Here is a 25439-nt window from a genome sequence, read left to right as displayed (position 1 = left end):
GTTTCTCGACTGCCAGTCAATCGAAATCAAAATATCATTTACGCATGCAACTTTTAAATCGTCATGTAACAAAATTTGATGCAATGCTGCTATGGCAAATATCTACAGAACGGAAAGTGCGTAGTTATTTTTGCCACAACTTTAATTACAGGCTGAAATATAATTGAATACATGTATGTACAGATGTATGCCAAGAAATAAAGAAATACTAAGTCTATGCTTTTTATCATGAAAATATAATCTGGTATTGAGTAATATACCATATTTTTGAAGGTTTTATTGTATGAAATTTAAATTTTTAATTGGCTAACTTAATAAAAACCTCCTCAGGTTTTTATTAAGTTAGTAGTGGTCCCTAGGCGTAGGGCTTTGAGTAAGGGACTAGGGTAGTCCCTTACTCAAAGACCTACGCCTAGGGACCACTCAATCATTACAGAAGTTATCGCTAAACAGCAATAGTAGTAGTATTGTTGCAGTTTGATTTAGAATGGGGGTGTGAGCTTTACTAAGTTGCCAAGACTGAGGATGTTTGCCGATAAATAAGAAATTATTAATATTTCCTAAAGTGCCAATCTGTGGTGGTTTCCATGACGTGATTTCTTATAATCTGCCTATTTGCAAGTCTGCCTAACGATTATAAAAAAATACCGTGAAAATACGCCGTACAGTTATTAACTCTAGCAAGTAATATAATATTTATGACGTCTTTTAAACAAGAGCCACTAACCGTCACACTGTAAAATTTTTATAACATCTTTTATATTAATTATATTTTAGTTTTAAAACGTTTTGTACTACATCTCATATGACGTTTTAACGAACAGAGGTTATAACTTAAAAAGTGATTTTAAGTTGTTTTTGTTTCATTTATTTTTATGAGTACTTAACGACGAATCTTCAGCCAGGGTTGCCATCATTGTTTAAATAAAATAGTGACCCAATTATAAACATTTTTAAAATTAAAATCATCAAAACAACAAATTTTATTAAATAAAAAATTACTACGGTGTTTGCGGAGTGTCAAACTTCACAAAAATAGTAAATACAATATTTTTTTATGAGTGTATTTGATTTTTTTTTTCTACTTTAGATTTTAGTAAATTACCAAATAATACTAATAACTAAATCAATTTTATTTAGACGAATAAAATATTAATTTTATTCATCGCATAAACATATATATTTTTATGTTGTTATAAAAACAGCTAATTAGTTAAATAATTTATTTTAAATTAAGTCAAATTACTTTTTGATCGCTTACAACCCTGTACTTAACGCAACCCTGTGTACAGTGAAATGCTTAAATCATTAGCTTTTATGGTATAATGATTCTATGGAATCCATAAATTATCTCTGCTTATTATGGAATCCATAAAAGTAAATGGTGTACGTGTGTTCGTTGATTTAACATTGCGAATATATTTTTACTTAAAAGAAAAACATCGGTTTAAATGTTCTGAAATTATTACCTTACAAAATAAGATTATGGTCTCCTGGTAGATATGAAATTGGTATCGAATCCATTATTTCTGTCACTAACCTCATAACTATCGTTAGCTCTTTCTAAAGAATGTCATAAGAAAAGGATAGACATATCTTTGTATGATCGCTTCATGCATTCGCTTTCCTGAGCCAACATTGAGTAATTAATGTTTTATTTTTTTAATTATAAATTTACTTTATTACCAATAAAAAACAGCCTCAAATTTGTTCACAAACTTGCTCTAAAAATATCTAAAAGTCTAGATAAACGCTCAGAGCGTTTATCTAGACTTTATAGTTTAAAGTTTACTTAATTTAATGTCTAGACGAATCAGTTTCATTGTTGCTATATTGGTAATACTTTATACATAAAACAAAATAAAGAAATGTTTATTTAGGACACGGCAAAATTATAAAATATAAAAAAATAGAAACGCCACAATTAAAAATAAATTCTTTGTATACATACATAAGAAGTTACTTAATCTATTAAAATACACACCAAAATAGAAATGAAGGTATAAAAAAAAGAAATTGTGTAAGCAATGATGGTAATCGTGTCCTAATTAGGTGTACTTACCATTCAACTTCCGAGTTGGGTTCCAAAAACCCAACGCTGATTTACAATGTACCCCATATATTTATACATATTGAAAATATAAGTAAACAGACGGACAAATGCGCCATCTGAGGGTCCATCGCAACCGCCAATAGACTGCATTAAGTCTGAACTAAGATAAAATAACACCGGAACACAAAAATACTAAGTATTGAGTGGTTCCTACCAAAAAGGTTTGCCCTGAAAAAAGTTTTAATATCGTAGTATAATAGCATAGATTATAGTAATGTTTGACGCTGCACATGCACTCCGTGTTTTGATAGGGATGTGGCCCCATTCCATTAACACTTCAAGGTTGATAGGGTTAAGATGAATGGATCAATTGACATTAGATTTGATAATGTCACACGAATTAAGGGCTCACCCAATAGTTACGTTGATGTATTTCGCCTAATTCCAATAGATAAAGAAAGTATTTTTTGGATGAAAAAAAACTACTTCTCGACTTTTATATACTATAAAATGCATCATTGCACAGTATAAAAAAGTCGCTTAACGCTGTCTGTGCCTATGTATGCTGAGATGTTTAGAATTTAGAATTTTACTTGGTAGTAGGGCTATGTGCAAGCCCGTCTGGGTAGGTACCACCCACTCATCAGTTATTCTACCGCCAAATAACAGTACTCAGTATTGTTGTGTTCCGGTCTGAAGGATGAGTGAGCCAGTGTAACTACAGGCACAAGGGACATAACATCTTAGTTCCCAAGGTTGGTGGTACATTGACGATGTAAGGAATAGTTAATATTTTTACAGCGTCAAAGTCTATGGGTGATGGTGACCACTTACGATCAGGTGGCCCATATACTCGTCCGCCAACCTATACCATAAAAAAATTAATCAACGGATTTTGATGCAGTTTTAAATAGTGTAATTAAATATTTTTTTAATTAATTAAATACTGAGAAGTTTCTAATGTGATGTCGTAAATAAACAAATTCTGTAGTAGATTTAATATAAGCATTGCACTCGTGCGTAGCTGGGGCTGGTCTCTAGTTTATAATACATGAAGGTTTAATATAACAACAACAACAGCCTGTAAATTCCCACTGCTGGGCTAAAGGCCTCCTCTCCCCCATTTGAGGAGAAGGTTTGGAACATATTCTACCACGCTATTCCAATGCGGGTTGGTGGAATACACATGTTGCAGAATTTCTATGAAATTTGTCACATGTAGGTTTCCTCACGATGTTTTCCTACACCGCTGAGCACGAGATTAATTATAAAGACAAATTAAGCACATGAAACAGCGGTACTTGACTTGGTTTGAACCCGCAATCATCGGTTAAGATGCACGCGTTCTAACCACTGAGCCATCTCGACTCTTTAATATATATTAAGGGTTTAATATATATTAAGGCATTATAATCAGTCGCATAGTTTAAAGACTTGCATACGGCGAAGCGACTTTGTTTTACCGAGTAGATAGACTTAATCTAAAGTAAAAAACCAAGGACAAACCACCATTAAAGCAGCGTAGACACGCAACGCCAGCTAAAAGGTACTCTCGATTTAAATTTATTTTAAACTTAAAAAATAATTGAAAAACTTTATCGTTTCAGATAAAACAAGTGAATGTAATGTCGGCTAGAAATTTTATATATAATGGATTTTATAACGTTTTTCTTCTAGTTTTAGATGCGCTCATATACAAATGTGCCTCCAGATGGTCACCAATGTTTGTTAATCTTGATGCCAAAATAAATTATCACTATCACCAATTGTGATGTATGTTCACAAATGCCCCGCCAACCTTGGTGTACTTGAATCTTATATAACCATACTTGGCGAAATAGCTTTGTTCACAAATGTGCTTCATGAAAATTGGTTATCAATGCTTAACATCGGTGCCATAAGAAATATTCACCATTCCTTACATCACCAATGCCCCAAAAACTTGGTCCCCTTGGATCGTATATAAACATAATTGGCGATATAGTTTGTGGCCGGCTGGATGTCTCATCATATATGTATTCTGTCACCAACGATGCAATAATAAATCAGTCACAAGGAGTATAAAATCTGCGCTTCCAAAGTTGGTGGTGCATTGGTGATTTAAGATATGTTTAATATATATATATGTATATATGGAGAGGTGACCACTTTGGATGATTTGACCAATTTATTGTTGACTATCAAAGCCTTGCGGTTTAATTGGCGGTTTATAGTTTATCATATTGATTGATTGTTTATGATCTAGACCAGAAAGGTCAACTTGACTGTGTGGTCTAGAGTTTAGATCATTGACTATAGACCCCAATCCTGGGCTTATATAACAAGTCAATTACTACTAGTAATACTTTTATAGATGGGTTAAGATTCAGTGTTGGAGTTTAGGCATTACCGTAGTTCAAAACTCTATAAGATGGTAAAGTTCTCATGGAAGATTTAGGCTCTCTTTTCAACAGAAACCAGTCAACTTTAAGACCATGTAATTGTGCTTAATTGTATGCTTAAATAACGCTCTCAAATTTTCTCCTTAAAAATCCTTTTGATAGATAATAATTAATAGAAAATATTTACAGTTATCTAATAAATTTGTTTTTATCGGTTAATTAATTTACACAATGACTCCAAAATTGTTAAAAGAAGATGAATAAAGATCTACTGAAGCAGAAACTACGGTATCTGCTTGTTCTGCAGATATAGAATGTGACAGATGGATAGACGTTGAAACTATAAGAATAACCATAAATAATAACTATAAATAAAAGTTATCGTTAAAATAAAGTAACAAATAAAAAATGAATGTTTAAAATTTCTTTAGCCCGAACAATTTAACCATTCATAATGGGACACAGCAATGTTGCCACCATTAAAAAAAATCTAGTTTAATAAATCGCACTGAACTTGAGGACACAGTAAACGCATTTAGCAAGAATCCGGAACGCTATGCGCGACATTAACTTGAGAACCGTTGAAGACAGTTGACAAATAATTGTATTCTACTGAGAATTTACTTTCCAAGAATTTACATCTATACGTGAACGGGAAAACCCGGATCATTTAAGAATTCCTTTACATCAAACTGTTACAACGATCATATAGACTTTTTAAATTAGTATGTTAATTTATTTAAAACGATGTGTAATAATTTTATAAACCTGCATAATTAAGATGTAACACATAATATACAACATCGTACCAAATATTAGACTTTTAATATTTATAGGCTTACGGGGATAAAGTTACCATATTAATATCTAATTAACTTCGTAGCGTTTACGTTAAATAAATTACTGGTCATTAGGTTTTCGGTATAAAAAATAGTCTACGTCCTGCTTTAAAGTTGTTTTTTGTCTGATTTTATAAAATTTGCAAGTGGTAGTGCCACACTGCATACCTCTTGGTTGCAGTCGAATGGGCCGGCACGCCCGGGGAAGTACCACTCTCTCACTTAAAATCGGCGTGAAGTGGTAGCTATGCTACCGCGTTTCGTCCGGTAAGTGAGAGTTCCGGAGGCCCGATCCCTCTCCCCCCAAAACATGGTTGTGCAGAATTTGGTGACATTACCCCAGGAGGGTACCATCAGCGACTGCGATGGAGAATCCCTCTCTGGGCATCCATGCTCAGGACGTACACCGCCTGAGCAGGGATGCCCAGGCTGCCCTCCGAATTCTGGGGGGGGCAATTTTGCGCTCGCCACTGTTCGGGGCAAGCGGAGCAGGCATCATAAGGCAACCCCTACCACACTCGCTGTGGACTTCTGCAACATAAGGGGACTCAACTCCAACTTGAATGCCGTTCACTTTCACCTTGAGACGGCGAAGCCGGCCTTGCTCTTTCTTACCGAGACCCAGATATCTTCTCCTGCCGATACGTCTTTTCTCTCTTACCCCGGGTACAAATTGGAGCATACTTTTGTGCCACGAGCTGGGGTGTGCGTTTACGTCAGAGATGATATCTGCTCTCGACGCCTCGGCAGCCTTGAAGGGCAGGACCTATCAATTATCTGGCTGCGCGTAGACTGCGACGACCATCCGCGAATCTACGCGTGCCTTTATAGGTCCCATAGCGGTAATGCCGAAACCGACCGACTGGTTGAGCACGTCCAATTGGCTACAGATTCCGTGCTGCAGCAGACTCCATCCGCAGAGATCATTATTCTGGGCGATTTCAATGCTCATCATACAGAGTGGCTTGGATCACGCACCACTGATCATGCGGGTAGATCTGTTCTCGACTTCGCTTTGGCTTATGATTTGACACAACTGGTCACCTCGCCAACGCGAATACCGGACGTGGAGGATCATACACCTTCCCTGTTGGACCTTCTGCTGACTTCGCATCCGGACGGCTATAAGATTGTCGTCGATCCCCCTCTGGGCTCGTCGGACCACTGTCTCGTCCGGAGTACAGTGCCAGTTACACGATACTCACGACCTCGTTTCGCGGGCTGTCGTCGCGTGTGGCACTACAAGTCAGCAGATTGGGATGGGATGCGGTCCTTCTTTGCATCTTACCCATGGGGGCGAGTTTGTTTCTCGATGGATGATCCGAGCGTTGTTGCTGACTCTGTCGCCGATGTGGTGCTTCAGGGTATGGAACTTTTCATTCCATATTCTGCGGTGCCCATTGGTGGCAAGTCCCAGCCCTGGTTTGGTCGCCTCTGTAAGACGGCTTCACGCCGAAAATGGGAACGCTACCAAGACTGGGCTAACGCATCGGCGTCTCGTGATACAAACACCAGCACATTCAGAAAGGAATATAACTCTGCCTCCAGGTCCTTCAAAAACGTGATAGCTGAGGCGAAGTCAAAGTACATTGGCAGAATTGGCGAGAGACTGGTGCGCTTCCCATCAGGAACACGTGCGTTCTGGTCTCTCGCTAAGGCTGTCCTAGGGAATTTCTGTCAGCCTTCTTTTCCGTCTTTGCACAGGGACGGTGAGTCATTGGCCCATACCGCGAAGGAGAAGGCCGATCTTTTAGGGTCTCTCTTCGCGTCGAACTCGACTCTGGATGACCAAGGAAAGTCACCTCCATCAATCCCGCGATGTGATACGACGATGCCGGAGGTTAAATTTCGGCAAAGTGCAGTTCGGAAAGCACTTCTTTCCTTGGACATTCACAAGTCGAGTGGACCCGATGGCATCCCTCCAATCGTGCTACGGACATGTGCTCCCGAGTTGGCACCGGTCTTAACGCGTCTTTTCCGGCAATCCTACGCATTAGGCGTCGTCCCGAACTCCTGGAAGACTGCTTTGGTGCATCCGATCCCTAAAAAAGGCAACCGCTCAGATCCGTCCAATTATAGGCCTATAGCCATCACCTCCTTGCTCTCCAAGATAATGGAGTCCCTTATTAATTGCCAGCTCCTGCGGTACCTAGAGGAGAATCAGCTGATTAGTGACCGCCAGTACGGTTTCCGTCGGGGTCGCTCAGCCGGTGATCTTCTAGTTTACCTTACTCACAGGTGGGCTGAAGCAGTTGAGAGCAAGGGGGAGGCATTAGCAGCCAGCTTGGATATAGCGAAGGCCTTCGATCGCGTATGGCACAAAGCGCTTCTTTCGAAGCTTCCTTCTTATGGGCTTCCCGGGAAATTATGCAATTGGATTACCAGCTTTTTGGCAGATCGGAGCATCAAGGTCGTTGTCGACGGTGCATGCTCTGACTTAAAATTCGTCAATGCTGGTGTTCCACAAGGCTGCGTCCTATCACCCACTTTGTTTCTTCTGCATATCAATGATTTGTTGCAAATCGGGAACATTCATTGCTATGCAGACGACAGTACCGTTGACACCTTATACACCGGCCGCGCTAATATTTCTCGGGAAAACGTCGAAGAAAACCGGAACAAACTTGTGTCTGAAATCGAGTCTTCGTTAAACGAAGTCTCGAACTGGGGCCGGCTAAATTTAGTCCATTTCAACCCCAAAAAGACGCAAGTTTGCGCGTTAACCGCTAAAAAAACACCATTTGTCGTATCTCCACGATTTGAGAACATCCCGATAGCCGCTACAGGTAGTATCGGAATACTTGGCGTTGATATTTCGAGCCTCGTTCAGTTCCGCGGTCAATTGGAAGGCAAAGCCAAATTGGCTTCAAAGAAGCTCGGTGTGCTCAGCAAGGCGAGACAGTACTTCACGTCGGCCCATCGCCTAAAACTTTACAAGGCGCAAATTCGGCCTCACATGGAGTACTGCTCTCACCTCTGGGCGGGTGCTCCCCAGTACCAGCTCCTTCCATTTGACCGCATCCAACGTAGAGCGGCTCGAGTTATCGACGATCAAGCCCTTTCCGATCTCCTTGATCCTTTGGCTTTGCGTAGAGATGTTGGATCACTCTGCATCTTCTACCGAATTTTTCACGGGGAATGTTCCGAGGAATTGTTCGGATTAATCCCGGCTGCTGAATTTCACCTTCGGACATCTCGCCAAAATTCTAAGTTTCACCCGCACCATCTTGATGTCCGAAAATCCACAACAGCGCGATTTCTTAGACATTTTCTGCCTCGCACAACCACTCTGTGGAACCAGCTGTCGCCGGCGGTTTTTCCGAACCGATACGACATGGGAACCTTCAAGAAAAGAGCCTACTCCTTTCTCAAAGGCCGGCAACGCACCTGCAAGCCCCCTGGTGTTGCAGATGTCCATGGGCGGTGGTAGTCACTTTCCATCAGGTGAGCCTCCTGCTCGTTTGCCACCTATTCCATAAAAAAAAAAAAAAAAAAAAAAAAAAAAAAAAAAAAAAAAAAAAAAAAAAAAAAAAAAAAATCAAAAATCTAAATCAAAATAAATTTTATTCAAGTAGGCTTTCACAAGCACCTCTGAATCGTCATTTTACAATTAAGTGAAGCTACCACCGGTTCGGAAAGTAGATTCTACCGAGAAGAACCGGCAAGAAACTCAGTAGTTACTCTTTTTTAACATTTAAAAAATACAACGTCATGTTAATTAAATACAATTATTTCAATTAATGTATCCTGCTTGGAAGTCAACAGGTATTAACTCCACGCTTTTTTATCATCTACAAAATCTTGTATCGAATAATATGCTTTTTCTACCAATGTATTTTTTAAAATCGATTTGAATTTACTAAACGGCAAAGTTAAAAATTTCTGCGGAATTTTATTATAGAAACGGATACCTTGCCCCAATAGGGATTTATTGACTTTGCGGAGTCGGAAACTTGGCGCTATAAGCTTATCCTTACTCCTAGTGTACATACAATGATTATCACTGATTTTATCAAAGTGATCAATGTTACTGTGAATATACATAATATTGTTGTAAATATATTGCGACGCAACAGTGAGTATTCCCACTTTGTTAAAAACATCCCGAAGAGAGTGTCTAAATCCAAGATTAAAAATATAAGTAAGAAATATTAACTATTCCTTACATCGTCAATGTGCCAACAACCTTGGGAAGTAAGATGTTATGTCCCTTGTGCCTGTAGTTACACTGACTGATAATTTTTATTAAATAAAAACCTCTATATTTTTAATTAAAAATCCCTATTATTGCACTTAATTAAATTCCCAAACTTTACCCACAAAACTCTACAACGTATTTGCGCCTCACTGTACGTTTACAAACCTGTAGATCGCTATACTAATGGAGTTCCCTCGTCGCTGAGAGCGCCGCGAGCCATTTTCTAACTTCAATGGGGACACGAAACAAGCGTTAAAAATCGTTCCTTGAAATTAATACCTTTTGAAGACGATAGTCTAGTATTTAGACGAAAAATTTTAAACTTTATTTCTGTGGTGAGAAGGTTAATAATGCTTTAACTAATAGATGAAGGACTAATGTTAGTTTCTTGTATCTAAGGAATTATTATTATTATCACTATCCACTTAAACACCAACTAATCAACCTTAAAAGTAAAGAGGATAATGATTATTCCTTTTTTTATTACTGTAAAGGTGTTTTTTGAAAATCCTTTCAACACTAATATGCCAACAACGTTGGAACTTAGATGATGTATTTTGTACCTTTAGTTATTTGTGTACATATCTAATCTGGATATATATATTTATGCGTTATAAATAATAGTAACAAATATATTTCATCAATTTCAAAGCATTGTATAGTTAACTACACTTTGATATAGAAAGGTAATAAATCTTTAGAGAGTGGAATCAATATTGAATTTACAATAAACTGCATCAATCAAATATTTATCATTTCTTTACCGATACTTGGCAGCATAACAAAAACATATATTATATATTTCTTACTAGGCTTTGCTCGACTGTGGGTTGCACTACACTTACACTATACTGTGTAAGAATTACACAGGGAATAGATTTACAAATCTGCCGCTAGTAGGCTAATAGGCTATTCAATTTTTGCCACCCCTACTTTTTTTTTTGCAACATTTATGATGATTTGTGTTCTATCGTCCTCATTACATCGTTTTTTTCCGTTATTAGTACGATTAGAAATGAGGTGATATTTCTGTCAGTTACTAGATTATTTTTCCAACCCGCTATGTAGTGACGAATATGCGGATTACGGACGTAATGTGTATACATATAATTACAAGTTTTCTTTTTTAATTTCTGTACGATAACAGTAAATGTGGGCTTAGTTTGCCGCGCCTCTAAATCTCGGCTCCAACCTACTTAGCCTATTGGTAAATCCGTCACTGACAATATATCTCCAATTTTATGATGATCGGTAATTAAAATATGTGTTGTCATTTGTGTGAAGGATTCTGGTGTGATTATGTTGATTTATTATAAGTGACGCATTAAAGATTTAGCCATAGATAGTATAGACATAGATTATAAAATAAAAATTATGACTAATGATGTATTTATACTTTATTATTTTACCACCAATTCGATATTATATCTCTTTAATTATGTCATATATGTAATTAAAATATGTTATTATGGACAGTTAAATAAATAAAATAATATAAAATTCCATAAAATAATAAATCTATACTAATTTTATAAATGTCAAAGTAACTTTCTATCTGTCTGCCTGTCATATTTAATTTTATATTGTATTGAGCAAGTTAAAGACCTACAGTATACGAGATTATTATGCTTATCACTAGACGACCTACCCTTAAAATGAAGCCGCGAGCGACAGCCAATATTTCATATATTTATTGTTCGATATTTAAATAAATGTTAATCGCATATTTATTGGCCTCAGGCGGACAATGCGTCTGGAGACTGTATCAATTTGCTCAGATATTGCCTCTATAAGGATCTCGTGTTATCAAACAATAGCCGCTTTATACGGAGATAACTTTAATGGCGTTTAAATTCCAACTTTACGCATTTTAATGTAACCTTTAACATCCAAGAATGGCTTTGCAGACAAAACTATAAATATGCATTTTAAGATGGTCCAATTTTTAGATTATAACACGTAATTAATATTACGATATGCCCATGTGAAATGTCAACACCTAAAAGCCTTATCTTCTCTTAGATGGTTTGGAGCTGATTCCACCATTCGATACACACATGACAGATCTTAATTCAAAGCGTTTAGCATTTGTCAAAATGTGTTCACGATAAACGAGATGAATATATAAAAAACATAAGCAAAATAACATTCATGATATCCCCGAATCTGTAGAATCGCTTCCTAGGAAGCCAGAAAGGAAAGCTAGTACAATTATACATAAAAATAAAACATATTTAATCTTGTAGGGTTTGAACACGCGAGCTTCCATTAATATTTATGTGTTCTAATCACTGGGATACTTCAGCATTTATTTTTCACATATTAGGAGTGCAGTTGAGTTAACAAAATTAATAATGTATAAAAGCACAACAATTCCTTCGATAAATGAACTATTTCAATTTCTCGCCGTTTTAATGGCCTCATGAATACAATGCATGGCACGCCGGGATGTTTTATCGTTTTAGATCTGAATGTGGGGCTTTTGCGTGTCTCCACGCAGTTGTTTAATAAAAAGAAGCTTTTAATGCTATTTAACGCCTTTGTTTTATTCAATTTTCAATCATGCTTTTATTGTTTGAACGATTTTTAATGCTATCTGATTGCGCACGTTATTGTCTTTTAATTAGGTTTATATGAAAAAAAGGTTTTTGTTTGTGAGATAGCTTTACGATTAAACATATAACAAGTGAATACTTAGCCGTAATAATCGTACTTATGTCATTCCCTAAACATAAAAACTAGGGTATTAAAATTTTAATACCCATACCTCGCTTGCTTATTAAAATATTCATTATTTATATTTCGAGTTATTTCTATAGTTAGTTTCGCATTATTATATACGAGTAAATAAAGGTTAATATTTTACTATAAATAATAATAATAATGAAGTTGCAGTATTTGTATGACGTAATACCTAATCATTCATATTGTGCTTTAAAAAAATACTAAGCCACAAAAATTTATTGCTTGAATTAAGTGCACGCTATTTTATTTGTATGGGTATTTTTGGCTCCTAATCATTTATTTGTGTGTGTGTGAGTTCTAATGGTAGAAATCGAAGGTAAATAAAAAGTAGCTATTTGTGATGACATATTAATTGTATCATTAAGGAATGGTTGTTGCTTTATTGTTGTCTAACATCTAAAATAAAAGCAAGTTGTAATACAATTTCTATCGACATGATCTGTGAAAGTATTTAATCGTTTTGCCGCAGGAGGAATCGTTCTAATGATACTTTCCTCAATTATTCTCTGTCATTGTAATTTATGAGATCGTTTAAAATAAACCGTAATATCTCAGTGGTTAGAAGACGAGAACGTTAACCGATGGTTCTTAATTCAAATCCCGGATAAATACAGTGATGCTATTTCCATTCATGTGCGAAATTATGATGAGAAAACGCACGTGGTCAATTAGAATTTAACACGAGAGTCAACGACAAACCATATTGGAGATGTGAAGCATTTCAAGCTTTATTCCTTTTTAAGGGAGAAGTTACCATTGCCTAACTCTGGGATATAAACTGTTACTTATATTTGTTTAAAATAAATGTGTAAACGACTTATTTTATCATCGTAATTTTGTCGTATAATATATCCAATGCAATGCAGTCGCCATCTATTTTTTATAGATAGGGTTTTGTTATTATTGGGATGTTGGTAAATAGGTGAAAGTTATTTGTGCACTTGTGTATGGATTCTATTGCGATACTCGTATCGATTAACACTTACTTATATATGTATAGTCAAACAAAAAAAAAACGATTCTGATAGTGAAACACTCACCGAGACTGCAAAGAATTGGCAAACAAAACTAGTTGTTTGTCAATCCAAATTGTTCTACAAAGCTTAGTATAAACTTTGTTACACAAAAAATACTGTCTCTCTCTCTTTTTTTTTCTTTAATCGTCATGTGTAAGATATATAGATATATAGATTTTGTAACTAAGGGATTTTCAAGAGGTGTTTATTTAATTGTTTTTTTTTTATTCCAGCTGCTTCATGGTGTGATGGAGCAAGAGACGCCTCCTGTCCCCGCATCTGCGGCCCGACGCTGCAAGGAGAGCCCGTGTGCGCCACAGATGGATACATTTACCCGTCACTTTGCGAAATGAGGAAGAAAACTTGTGGAAAAGGTAGGTTTCGGACATAACTATCCTTTTGACTTAATTCTGACACAGAAGGTATTGTAGAGGAACTGGCAAACTGACCAGGTGATATGATGGTGACAAAATCAACCTTTACAATTGTCAGATTATGAGAAATAGAGCGCATTTTTGTTAGCGCACAGATTTATGAGCTATATTATCTTTTGGCTTGTTTCCTTTGAAAGAGATCGTCAAGATCAATGTCGGATCATCATCATCACTGTTTATCATATTTGGCATATAAATGATAGTGAGTCCAAACTAATGTAATCTCCAAAAAGTCTATATAAATATTTCATATCAGGCCGGAGTGTCTAAAAGTGTCTAAGAGTGCACTAAGAGTCAAAATTATACTTTCATTACGAATAACGTCTGTTTCATCAAAACTTATTTCAATAACTTCTACAGAGTTATTTTGACTTTGTACTTTTTAAATGTTGAAAAAGAGTAACTGCTGAGTTTCATGCCGGTTCTTCTCGGTAGAATTTACTTTCCGAATCGGTAGCTTCACTTAATTGTAAAATGATGATTAAAAGTGCTTGTTGATTAAAAGCCTACTAGAATAAAGTTTATTTTGATTTTGATTTAGTGTTGACAGTAATTAATTATTTATATTAATGATTCCAGGTGTCAGATTGGCTCAAGACCAAGGTTCCTGCTCCCGTGCACAAGGCTCTAAATGTGAACATCGTTGCACTGGAGAGAGAGACCCAGTATGCGGAACCAATGGACGGACTTACCTAAACAGATGTATGCTACAAGTAGAAATATGCAGGTAAGGTTCACTTTAATGTAAAGAATCGTAAAGAAGATTGATCGGGCAATCTGTGTTCTAAACACACATAATAAGGTTCAATATCGTTTGCTATTGTTTATACAATTATAGAAATTTGTGTCTGGCTCACTTTATTTTTAGCTTTTTTCTATAATTAGTTTTTTTTATTAGGCATCAGAAACGAATATGACGTCATTAGATGCGATATTGTCAAATCTGTTTGATCTATCTGATCTATTCAATTTTATTAGTTTAGAGAAAAGTAATGATAAAATTAAAATGTAAAGACTGCCAAAATAAACCTATATTTTTATAATTATTTTATTAATAAAAATAATAAGCAGCGCAACGCAGGACAAATTATAGCACAAGTGTGTGCGCACCACAGGTGCAATCTCTCATAATCCGATGGTTCGGCGAACCTCACAGGACTAGAAAAAGATCAGATGCAGAACCAACGGTTTTACGTGCTTTCCGAAGCATGGGAGTACACAGTTCCAAGTTACAGACCACACACATTGTTATGATAAAATCAATGAATTGTTGTCTTGCTAATTTGGAAAGCGTTTAAACGATTCTTAATAGTCCCTCTCTGTTTCACTTATAGAGTTGGCATCGGTTTATCTCATTTGGGAGCTTGTAACAACATCAGCGCACACAGAGAGAACTGCCCAGTCGACTGTTCCCAGGCTCCGTTTGATGGACCCATATGTGGATCTGATGGCAATGTTTACAAAAGCACTTGTCAGATGAAGTTGCTTACTTGCGGGTAAGTTGAAAGTATATTATACTCCTAAATATTCTCCATTCTTCTTTATTATTAATTATTATTATTGTCATTGTTTTATTACTTTCATAATCAACTTGGATGATAATGAAGGCATGATTCGTATATTTAGTAAAGTGCGTTTTAGGAGACATTAGTCCATAATAATTTACTTTGTATCAACTATAAGATTTTATGGATATTTCTTCGTGGACATCTTTATTCAGCTTATTCACTTTTTATTGATCTTCTGAAATATGCTCTAATTGATTGATACATTAGTTATTTATTTATATGAACTGATTTATTTATGTATCTAGAGCTCTTTTTTTTATTTTCGCTGAAAAAACACATTACGCCTTTCCCCCACATTATGTGGAAAGAATACCCACTAAAAAACCAGCGGTGCCCACTTCTTCTTTTTGGGGGACGTCACGTGAACGCTTGCGCATACTACCGTGACGTACTGACATACTGACGACCCATCTCTGCGGGCGTCCAATTCCTAGGGGGTTCTCAGGGTACAGAGGCTCTCTAGCCCCGGCTCACTTATGGCGAGAGGAGAAAATATCCACAGCGAAGACATCTATCTAGATCTCTGATTTGTCATCTCTTTTGGCAATAAGTGATTTTGGGATTTAACATAAGCTACTCCGTTTTATAATATAGAACATTTTCAGACAAGGCGTCGTTAAAACAAGCAAGAAACATTGTCAAACAACGCGTCACTGTCGCGAATCATGCTGGAGAGCATCTCGACCAACTTGTGGTTCTGATGGGAAGCTGTACGCGAATGCTTGTAGAATGAAGGCAACTAACTGCGGGTAAGTTTTAGTATAGAGTATAATTACGTCATTGAGTAAAATTCACTGTATTAAGTATAATTCATATGTAAACAGTTTTATTGTTTATTTGATATCAGAAATTCAATTGGAATATTCCCAAATTAATTAAATAATGTGAGACACTGTGACATGAACATATAATAATACAGTCTAAAAACATAAAGAAAATATCACCAAAAATATAAAACTTCAATATAACTATCCATTAATTTGTTTCAAGTTTGTGTCAGAATATTTACTTGTTTGTAAAAATTAAATAATAAGATATTTTAAGACGAAATAATTTTACAGTACTGTAAATGTCATTGAATAAACTAATACCATAAAAAATTTCAAATCGAAAATCTTCATATCAAAATAGCCTTGATTTCGTCGCCAATTACAATTCCTTTTCAATATATTTCCAGTAAGCACGTCTTCGAGGTACCAATGGCATTCTGTGTGTCACAAGAACGTACATCTGGAGGTGATTCCTGTCCTACTGACTGTTCCGGACAGAAGGAAAAGCTGGTCTGTGGATCTGATGAAAACATTTATAGGAACGAGTGTGAAATGAAAATGCTAAACTGTGGGTAAGTTGAAGTACACATTTTTAAAACACTTTTGCTAAATAATAAAGTAAATAAGTTTTAGCTTATTTCATGACGTTATCATCTTAGTTCCTAAGGTTGGCGGCACATTGGCGATGTAAGAAATGATTAATATTTCTTCCAGCTCAGGTGGCTCATATCTACTAACCTATGACATAAAAGAAAAACGTCGCCTTGTTGCTGGTTCGTCGAAATATAAGCCTATATGTGGCAGATTATCATTGTAGACATTAAATATTCCTTCACCCCTTAGCACGACATTAATTATGAAAGCAAATAAACTATTTGAAAATTGAGAACTGTTTGCCGAATTTGAATCCAAGCTATAATCCACATCTTCAGCTAAAATCCACTTAGAACATCTCTTCTAAAACATAACCAATAATAGAGCCTGCTTAAGATATTTATTTATTACGTATTAATAAATTTAAATCTCATGGCCAAATGTAGTGATAAATGTAGCGTATTACTCAAAACAAGATTATTGACTCTATAACTAAAATGCAGGAAAAAGTGAGTACTCAGTTTCATGTTGGTATTTCCCGCTACTACTATCTAAACCACAATGTACTTTTATGACTTATGAGCCAGCTTGAGTAAAGAATATTTTGACTTTGATCATTTGGAAATTCTTACATTTGTAAATTTAGACTTACGATGCAAGCAGGTTAAATTGACAAAATTAATATTTCCTCAATTTCACAAATTATTACAGAGTAAGCAACAGGAAGATAGTGAAGAAGGTCGACATGGAGAAATGCAAGTCGAAGATGAGTAAGTGCCTCAAAGTGAAGTGTCCCAGCGAGTTCGACCCGGTTTGCGGCACTGACGCCAACGTGTACACCAACCCTTGCCTCTTGAAGGTTGCTACTTGCCTGTAAGTTTATAATTACATCAACTGTTTACCATGAAACTTCATCTCTTCATTACTATTGTAAACGTAACTCTGTCTGTCCTTTTGTCTTTCGCTCTGTCACGGCCAAACCAATAAACTGAATTTGATGAAATTTTGTGTAAATCAAACTTCAACTCCAAGAAAGGATATAGACTATTTTTGCCTAACATATGAAAACCAATCCCTAAAACGCAAGCGGAGCTGCGGGTGACAACAGATAAAACAGTGATTAAATAATATTCGAACACCAATACCTTGTAATTAATGATAGTAGTCTTTTGTTTCTGTATTTTCAAATTCCAATTACCCTGCCAACTGCTTAGCATTTGTTATCTGATTTTTCTGATTTTACATAACACTATATCGCTAATATATATTACAGGAAAGGAGTACAGCTGGCACACTTTGGCAACTGCACATTGCTGCCGAGAATGGAGACCGATTGTCCTGAGAACTGCGATAACGCCCTTGAACAACCTCTCTGTGGATCTGATGGAAATGTTTACAAGTAAAGTTCGATATAGCAATTATTTCACATAAGTTCCTTCGTTCGTTCGTTCTTTTGAAAGTGGACGTATTACATTTCGATAATAATACAATTCTGAAGAGTTCCATGAATGTATTAACGTGTCAGATTATATTGTAACATTTATCACGACTTTCTTTATCAATGTCACATACTTCTTAAAATATTAACATAATAATATGACCTTTAGAGTTTTTACTGAAAAGACTTATATTGAGGACCATTATATGAGACAACATCACATACATTACTCTGATCCCAATGTAAGTAGCTAAAGCACTTGTGTTATGGAAAATCAGAAGTAACGAAGGTACCACAAACACCCAGACCTAAGACAACATAGAAAACAAATGATAAGCTACATCGACTTGGCCGGGAATCGAACCCGAGACCTCGAAGTGGCGGACCCATGAAAACCGGTGTACACACCACTCGACCACGGAGGTCGTCAAAATTGGGTGTCACCATTGGGTGTAGTAACGGACGAACCTTACAAATACCAAAATGGGTCTGTAAAGTTTGATATATTTTGTGACGAAGGTTTTCTTTTCAATTCACAGATCAGAATGCGAACTACGCAAACTTACCTGCGGTCAGCACGTCGTCTCGGTTTCCGCAGCGCACTGCAGGACGACAGCCCTCTGTCATGAAGAATGTCCAGACACACCGGCTTTTGTATGCGGATCTGATAACAGATTCTACAAGAACGAATGTATTATGAAGAAGGAAAATTGTGGGTACGTTGACTGAGTGTATTATCAAGGAGTACTATAAATAAACACGTTTTGTTATAATATATACTAGCTGTCCGTCCGATATAAGTTTTTCTTTCATATTTTTTTCTTCTTTTTTTTGCTTCTTTACGACATGTTTAACACTTGTCATTCTATTTCCACTTATTTACACAAAAACCTGAATAAAATATATATTTAAACCTTCCTTATCAATGAAAATTACCCTTTCTCTATCAATGAAACTCGCATGAAAATCTGTTCAGTAGTTTTAGATTTTATCACGAACGTGCAAACAAACAGACGCGGTCTGGGAACTTTTATGTAGTAATTTATATTTCAAAATAACCAATAATGAACATATTACATGATAACAGAAAAGAACATATATAAAAAAATTCTCCCATTCAATGGTTTGAGTACCAGGAGATCATAAATCTGTGATGTCTTTTTAGGAAACACGTCTTCGTAGTACCTCTCAAGCGCTGCCTGTCGCGCTTCCAGTACTCAGGCTGTGCACGCGTTTGCCCTCCGGAATATGATCCTGTCTGTGGTACCGACGACAAGACTTACTCCAACCGATGCTTCTTGGAGATGGAGAATTGTAGATCACGGTTTGTTATGATTATTTAATAAAAGTATTTTTATACAACATAATAGGCTATTTGACAATGCGAAAAATAAATTGTGAATTATTGTATCAGTAGTAGTAGTAGTAGTAGTATCAGTGTATATTATGAGTATAAAAATGGTTATTTACTAACGAAACTTGAAAATAATACTTAATTTATTCAAAAATCAATAAATAAAAATGCTTTTTTTTAAACATTTGTCACGTGACACAAAACGATCCTGATTGGCCGGGCTTATGATGAAGTCAGTTTTTTGTAAACCTTGCTTTTCTACTATATGTACCACACATTAAAATATAGCAAAGTGAAGTCACTGACCCCATTGCAGCGCCATATTTTCCAAGTAGCGTTTTTGCGCGTTATTTAAATAAGGAATTTTTAATATGATATTTTTCGGCAAATATGTACTAGAAAAAAAAAAATCAACGATTACTGGGTTCCTTAACCTCTACTAAATAATCTAAAATGGATTTTAAAAACCAGTCAAATAGCCTATTTCAACAAAAATAAAACCAGATAAATTGGATAAAGTATTAAAAACATATCTAATGATACTCCTTTCTTTTTCTTACAGAAGTCTCGTCCAACAGAAACATCTGGGAACGTGCACGGATCCGATCGCAGAGGAACCGAAAAACTATCTTTATCGATAAATTACATCCCTAACTTATAATAGTCTTCCATTTTCGATTGTTTGTCATTTTTATATCGGTGTATGTCAGTACAAATGTGTTCAAAATGGCGGCTAAGCGTCACAAAATGGCGCCAATCGGAATTTTATAAAGTGATATTTAAGTGTGGAATTGAGTAGATTGAAATGGAATAGTAATGAAAGGAATGAAATAGTTTAATATTTTTTTCAATGCTTTCGTTATTTATATATTATGTAGACTAATATATACTTAATATGTAAACATACAGTAAAAAAAAAAACATGTCAGTAATTGCATTTATAAATAATGTTAGCTCTAATTTGCATTTAGATTTTTCGTTATCTGTGCATTTAACGGCAAAATTGTTATTCTATTTTAGCATTATATAAAATAAGATAGGTTTAGAATCATTTAATAAGATTTGACTGTTTATATTTATTGCTTTATTTATTATCTGAATAGTTAGTGAGGTGTAAATAAAAATAGTGTTTGACATTCCGCCATCTTAATTTTTGAACTGAAACTGTCACAAAGCATAGATAAACTACGATATTTACTTTTAATTATTTATTTTTAATAAGTTTGAAGCCGACCATTATATTAAAATCAGTATTATAATGATTTATATAAAACAATATGGTGGTTGGCGATGTGTATTTCACTTTAGAAAATAATCATCAACGCTTATTATCGTGATGATTATTTTCATAACTCATGGTAATATAAGACTTTTTAATAAATATTCCCCATATATTTCCAATCATATTCAAATACTTAATGTATACGGTGTCTTAACAAACCATAAATAAATGAATTTCAACAATAACAGCGCTTTTTCTTCTTTCCTTGATCCTTTGAAAAAATATTATATTTGTACCTTGTTAGAAGACCACTTCGTACACGCACTCAAAGAAAGTAGTATGACGTTTGGCGTTGTCTAGTGTAGCTGACACTCCCTACAAAAATAAGGTGGTTAGTTTGTTTTCGTTCTTTTGTAACGCGACACTACCTGGACATATAAATATTCACTTAATAAAAAAACACAATCCAATCCTGTCCACATTAGTCATACACACACACACTCACACACACACACACACACACACACACACACACACACACACACACACACACACAATCATAATACTGATGACAGGATTAGTCGTATCCAGATTTGTATGAATTCGGTACGATCACTCGCCTAAACGTCTTTCAATATCATTTTGTTTAAACAAGTTTGTCGATCAATATATTTGTTCATACATAAAATAATGAACACAAGAGTAATCCAATGCCGTTAGTAAACCAAGTGTAGACGGTGAACGTAAATATTTACCATATTGGACTACTATGTTGTGTCTAAAAGCCGACAAGTTGAAAGTATCACGTATTTATTTCGACAAATAAATAAACGTAAGCAAATATAATAGGCTGTCTACGTTTCATCATGTTCGAAGTATTTGTGCAACTACGCAAACAACTCGAATGGAATATCAAGTAGATATTACCTTGGTAGGATTTAGGCAAGCCCGTCTGGGTACCACCCATTCATCAGATATTCTATCGCCTATCTGGAGTACTCGGTATTGTTGTGTTCCAGTTTCAAGGGTGAGTGAGCCAGTGTAACTACAGGTACAAGGGACATAACATCTTAGTTTCCAAAGATCGTGGCACATTAGCGATGTAAGGAATGTTTATTATATGAGGCGCTGTCATACCATCAGATGTTACATTTTTGCTATTATATTTTATAGACTGCGTCACGTTAATGTTGTCTTAAATTTTCGCGATTACACATTGAAATAAAACTAGCTATAACGGATTTGAATCGCGTATATTAATTATTTTTTTATTTTGCACCGGCTCCATCCAAAATACCGTTTGAAGACATTATTTGCAATGTGGAGGAGTGTCTTTTCAAAAATAACATCACAAAGGAAGACTCGGAAGCTATTCGACAGGACATCTCGAGTGTTTTACGTCGAAGCCGGCCACCGAAAAGAATCCTTACTCGTGATGAATCTATTGCACTCAAGAACTTATGCAACAATAAAGACATTACAGTCCTCCGAGCAGCAGGGAAACACGACCGTTGTGATGGATATGTGTGATTATAACCAGAAAATTTCCACGATTTTATCGGATGTAAAAACTTATAAAAAAGTAACCAAAGACCCTACTAATAATATTCTTAAAAAGACATCCGCATTAATATCAAAACATCAAGAGAAGTTAAATCTGGACAAAAAATCACTCGTGCCTACATGTGCAAAGCCACCAAAACTGTGTGGGTTACCTAAGATCCATAAAACTGGTGCTCCGCTGCGTCCTATTGTAAGCCAAATCGATACACCAACATATAGATTGGCTCAACACATATCAAGGATATTATCACCCCTCCGAGGACACACTGAGGCATATGTCAAGGATTCTTACCAGTTTGTTGGTGAAATCAAAGACCTTAAATTAACGAGACAATGGTTAGTTTTGATGTCCAGTCATTGTTTACAAGCGTACCCATACAAGACTGCATCGAAATTGTCAAGAGGAAGCTACAGACACACAACATGCCTATTGAATATGCAGAGCTGTTACATCACTGCCTCACATCTGGTTATTTATTGTGGAATGATGAATTCTATGTACAATGTGTAACAAATACCTCAATGGTGACTCGCACCACCACCCTAGTCAGTTAGCTACCGTTGGCAAATCTTTGTTAAAGAGAGCCCACCATCTCTGCGATGCTGAACACCTAGAGGAGGAGCTACGTCAGGTCAAGCTTGCACTCCACCAGAACAAGCTGCCCGTGCCTCGCCAGCATCGCAGAAGCCGTATCAAGCGACCCACAGTTGAGCGACAACCTGCAATTCTACCATATGTGAAGGGAGTTACAGACAGGATTGGCAACATCTTGAAGCGAGCTTCGATTAAAACCATTTACAAGCCTCATAAGAAAGTGAGCCAGTTCTTGAGACCTATCAAGAGTAATATTCCTTTACAAACTGCGGGAGTATATAAATTCGAATGTGAGTGTGGTTTATCTTACATAGGCCAAACAAAGAGAAGTATCGGTACTAGGCTCAAGGAACATATAGGAGATGTCAAAAATAGGCGTTCTTCAAAGTCTGCAGTCTATGAACATGCTCTAGATAAACCTAACCATTTCATTCGATTTGATAAACCACAGATCCTCGCTAGAGAACACAGATTCATTCCTAGAATGATACGCGAGGCTATTGAAATTCAAAAACATCCGAACTTCAATAGAGAAGATGGTTGGAGACTTTCTAACACCTGGGATCCACTTATTAAAAATTAAAATCCCAAATCCAACAGACTGCAAGACCTAAAGATACAGTCAGTGCCTTCTGCGTGCAACCGGAACGTTACTCAAGATACCAATTGAGAAATCGTTGGCGGTAGTTGTTAATAATATTTCCTTTGTTCTTCAAATAGACAAATGTCACCTTAGTCTACCCGTGACCACGAACGCAGTAAAGTGCTCGAAACGTCGGGATGTTAAAAATAATTAATATACGCGATTCAAATCCGTTATAGCTAGTTTTATTTCAATGCGTCACGTTAACATATGTCCTATATACCTCTTCAATTATATCTGAGTGACTTAAATATTTCCTTTAATTTTTTTTGCCATTATCTTCATTCATGGTTTTTTTTCTTTATTCATGAGATGAATAATATACTACTTTATTGTTTCCGTTCCGCCGTTAGTATTTCGTGTTCGATGTCATACCTAAAATAAAATATTTCATTTGATTATATTTTCAAATTTCGAATGCACATTCCTAGGTAAAATCTTGGGCATTCAAAAGTCGCATTTGCTCTTCAATAGCTAGTCATTCTGCATTTTTAGTTTAACAAATGATTTGAGGAGAAAGTTTAGAAAATGTTCCACCACGCTTTTCCAATACGGGTGGAATACAAATATAGAATTTCTATGAAATTAAGCACATGCAGGTTTCTTCACGATGTTTTCCTTTACCTTCGGGAACGAATAATTGATAAACACAAATAGAGTTCATGTATATTCAGTGGTGCTTGCCTGGGTGTGAACCCAGTTTCAATTATTGGTTATGATGCACGCGTTGTAACCACTGGGCCATCTCGGTTCTATTGACAGGGAAACTCTCAAAAGGAGAGGAGGACAGGCTGTTGTTGTTGTTGTGTTGTGGTGGTAGTGCTTTGTGCAAGCCCGTCTGGGTAGGTACCACCCACTCATCAGTTATTTTACCGCCTAATAATAGTACTCAATATTGTTGTGTTCCGGTGAGTGATCACCCTTCAGACCGGAACCAGTGTAACTACAGGCACAAGGGACATAACATCTTAGTTCCCAAGGTTGGTGGCACATTGACGATGTAAGGAATTGTTATATTTCTTACAGCGTCATTGTCTATGGGTGATGTTGACCACTTACCATTAGGTGGCCCATATGCTCGTCCGCAAAACTATATCATAAAAAAAATGATTTCCTTTGTTTTATAATACAAGTGTGTTAAAATCTCACGCCGAATGAAAATGTGGGATTAATTTACCTTTTTCTCTTTAATTAAGTGGACATTAAAATTAAGTGAATTTATACGAAACCTCTCCATTAGCTCGATCGGAGATCCACAAGGCTCGAAATAGACAGACAGCTCTTGTATCAGACACTTAAGGTTTCTTAGGAATTCTGTAAATGTCACCATATGCAGAGCATCATTCCATCTCAATATCATGGCTAAAAAGGTTTTTCATTAATGTAAAAACTTCTTAGAAAGACATGTTATGAAAGAATTTTTATTATTATGTTCGTTCAATGTAATAATTGGCAGTAAAATTGGAACAATGAGTCTCAAAATTTTCGAGTCAATTATGAAATAGTCCTTTAATCTTGATGAGAAGTTTTTCAGCTTATTCAATATGCTGGTTCTATGTGTATTAACATTTGGCAGAATGTCTTACCACTTATTTTTGCGCATCCAAATGTCATTTTCATAAAAACAAAATATTATTATTATTTCTTTATATTAATAGCGTAATTAGCAAAATAAATAAAAAAAAATAAACGGAAATTAATCTCATCAAAACAAAATCCTGCTTTAAGCCGTTGTAAAAGTTATGTCAAAGCAATGATGTTCTAGTAAACAGATATGTTATTAACGCGCAAAAAGTGAAGACTAGAAAACGTCCTAATTGGGACTTTTGCCTTTAGTCGTTTTACGTCGGAACACGTTATAATACATCATAATTATGTAGTAATACGTTTTGCGTAATTAAAACATCTAGTTGTCCCTTTTATTTATTGTTTTTGTCAAGCTACCTTTTTACTTGTAACGAAATTTAAAATAAACGGTCCCCGGCGCGGTGCACCGTTTCTGTTGTTTAGTATGGATATAACATAT

At 35.9% G+C, this 25439-nt stretch overlaps 1 protein-coding gene and 1 long non-coding RNA gene across 2 annotated transcripts; one reads left to right on the top strand and one right to left on the bottom strand.

The window, feature by feature from the left end:
* Positions 1 to 13470: 13470 nt before the first annotated feature.
* On the top strand, positions 13471 to 20052 carry LOC124540186 (serine protease inhibitor dipetalogastin). Its single transcript, XM_047117648.1, has 10 exons — positions 13471 to 13606; positions 14246 to 14393; positions 15001 to 15162; positions 15840 to 15983; positions 16412 to 16576; positions 17310 to 17471; positions 17872 to 17997; positions 18576 to 18752; positions 19202 to 19360; positions 19953 to 20052. Exons 1-10 carry the CDS (start codon positions 13582 to 13584, stop codon positions 20029 to 20031), a joined length of 1347 nt encoding a protein of 448 aa, XP_046973604.1. The 5' UTR covers positions 13471 to 13581; the 3' UTR covers positions 20032 to 20052.
* Positions 20053 to 20055: 3 nt separating this feature from the next.
* LOC124540188 lies at positions 20056 to 25089 on the bottom strand. Its single transcript, XR_006967128.1, has 3 exons — positions 24643 to 25089; positions 23637 to 23788; positions 20056 to 20987 (listed from the first exon to the last, which is right to left on the bottom strand). It is a non-coding gene; the product is annotated as an uncharacterized LOC124540188 (long non-coding RNA).
* Positions 25090 to 25439: the final 350 nt, after the last annotated feature.

This window comes from Vanessa cardui, chromosome 24 (genome assembly GCF_905220365.1).
Source record: "Vanessa cardui chromosome 24, ilVanCard2.1, whole genome shotgun sequence".
NCBI lineage: Eukaryota > Metazoa > Arthropoda > Insecta > Lepidoptera > Nymphalidae > Vanessa > Vanessa cardui.
The sequence above is the reverse complement of the archived record's forward strand: the minus strand, read 5'-3'. Positions and strand labels throughout refer to the sequence as shown.

Bases quoted from the DNA above. Each gene is read 5' to 3' on its own strand.
- LOC124540186 (XM_047117648.1), top strand. From the start codon at position 13,582: ATGAGGAAGAAAACTTGTGGAAAAG. The intron at 15,984-16,411 runs GTAAGTTTTAGT...ATATATTTCCAG, and splicing joins ATGAAGGCAACTAACTGCGG to TAAGCACGTCTTCGAGGTAC. The intron at 17,472-17,871 runs GTAAGTTTATAA...TATATATTACAG, and splicing joins TTGAAGGTTGCTACTTGCCT to GAAAGGAGTACAGCTGGCAC.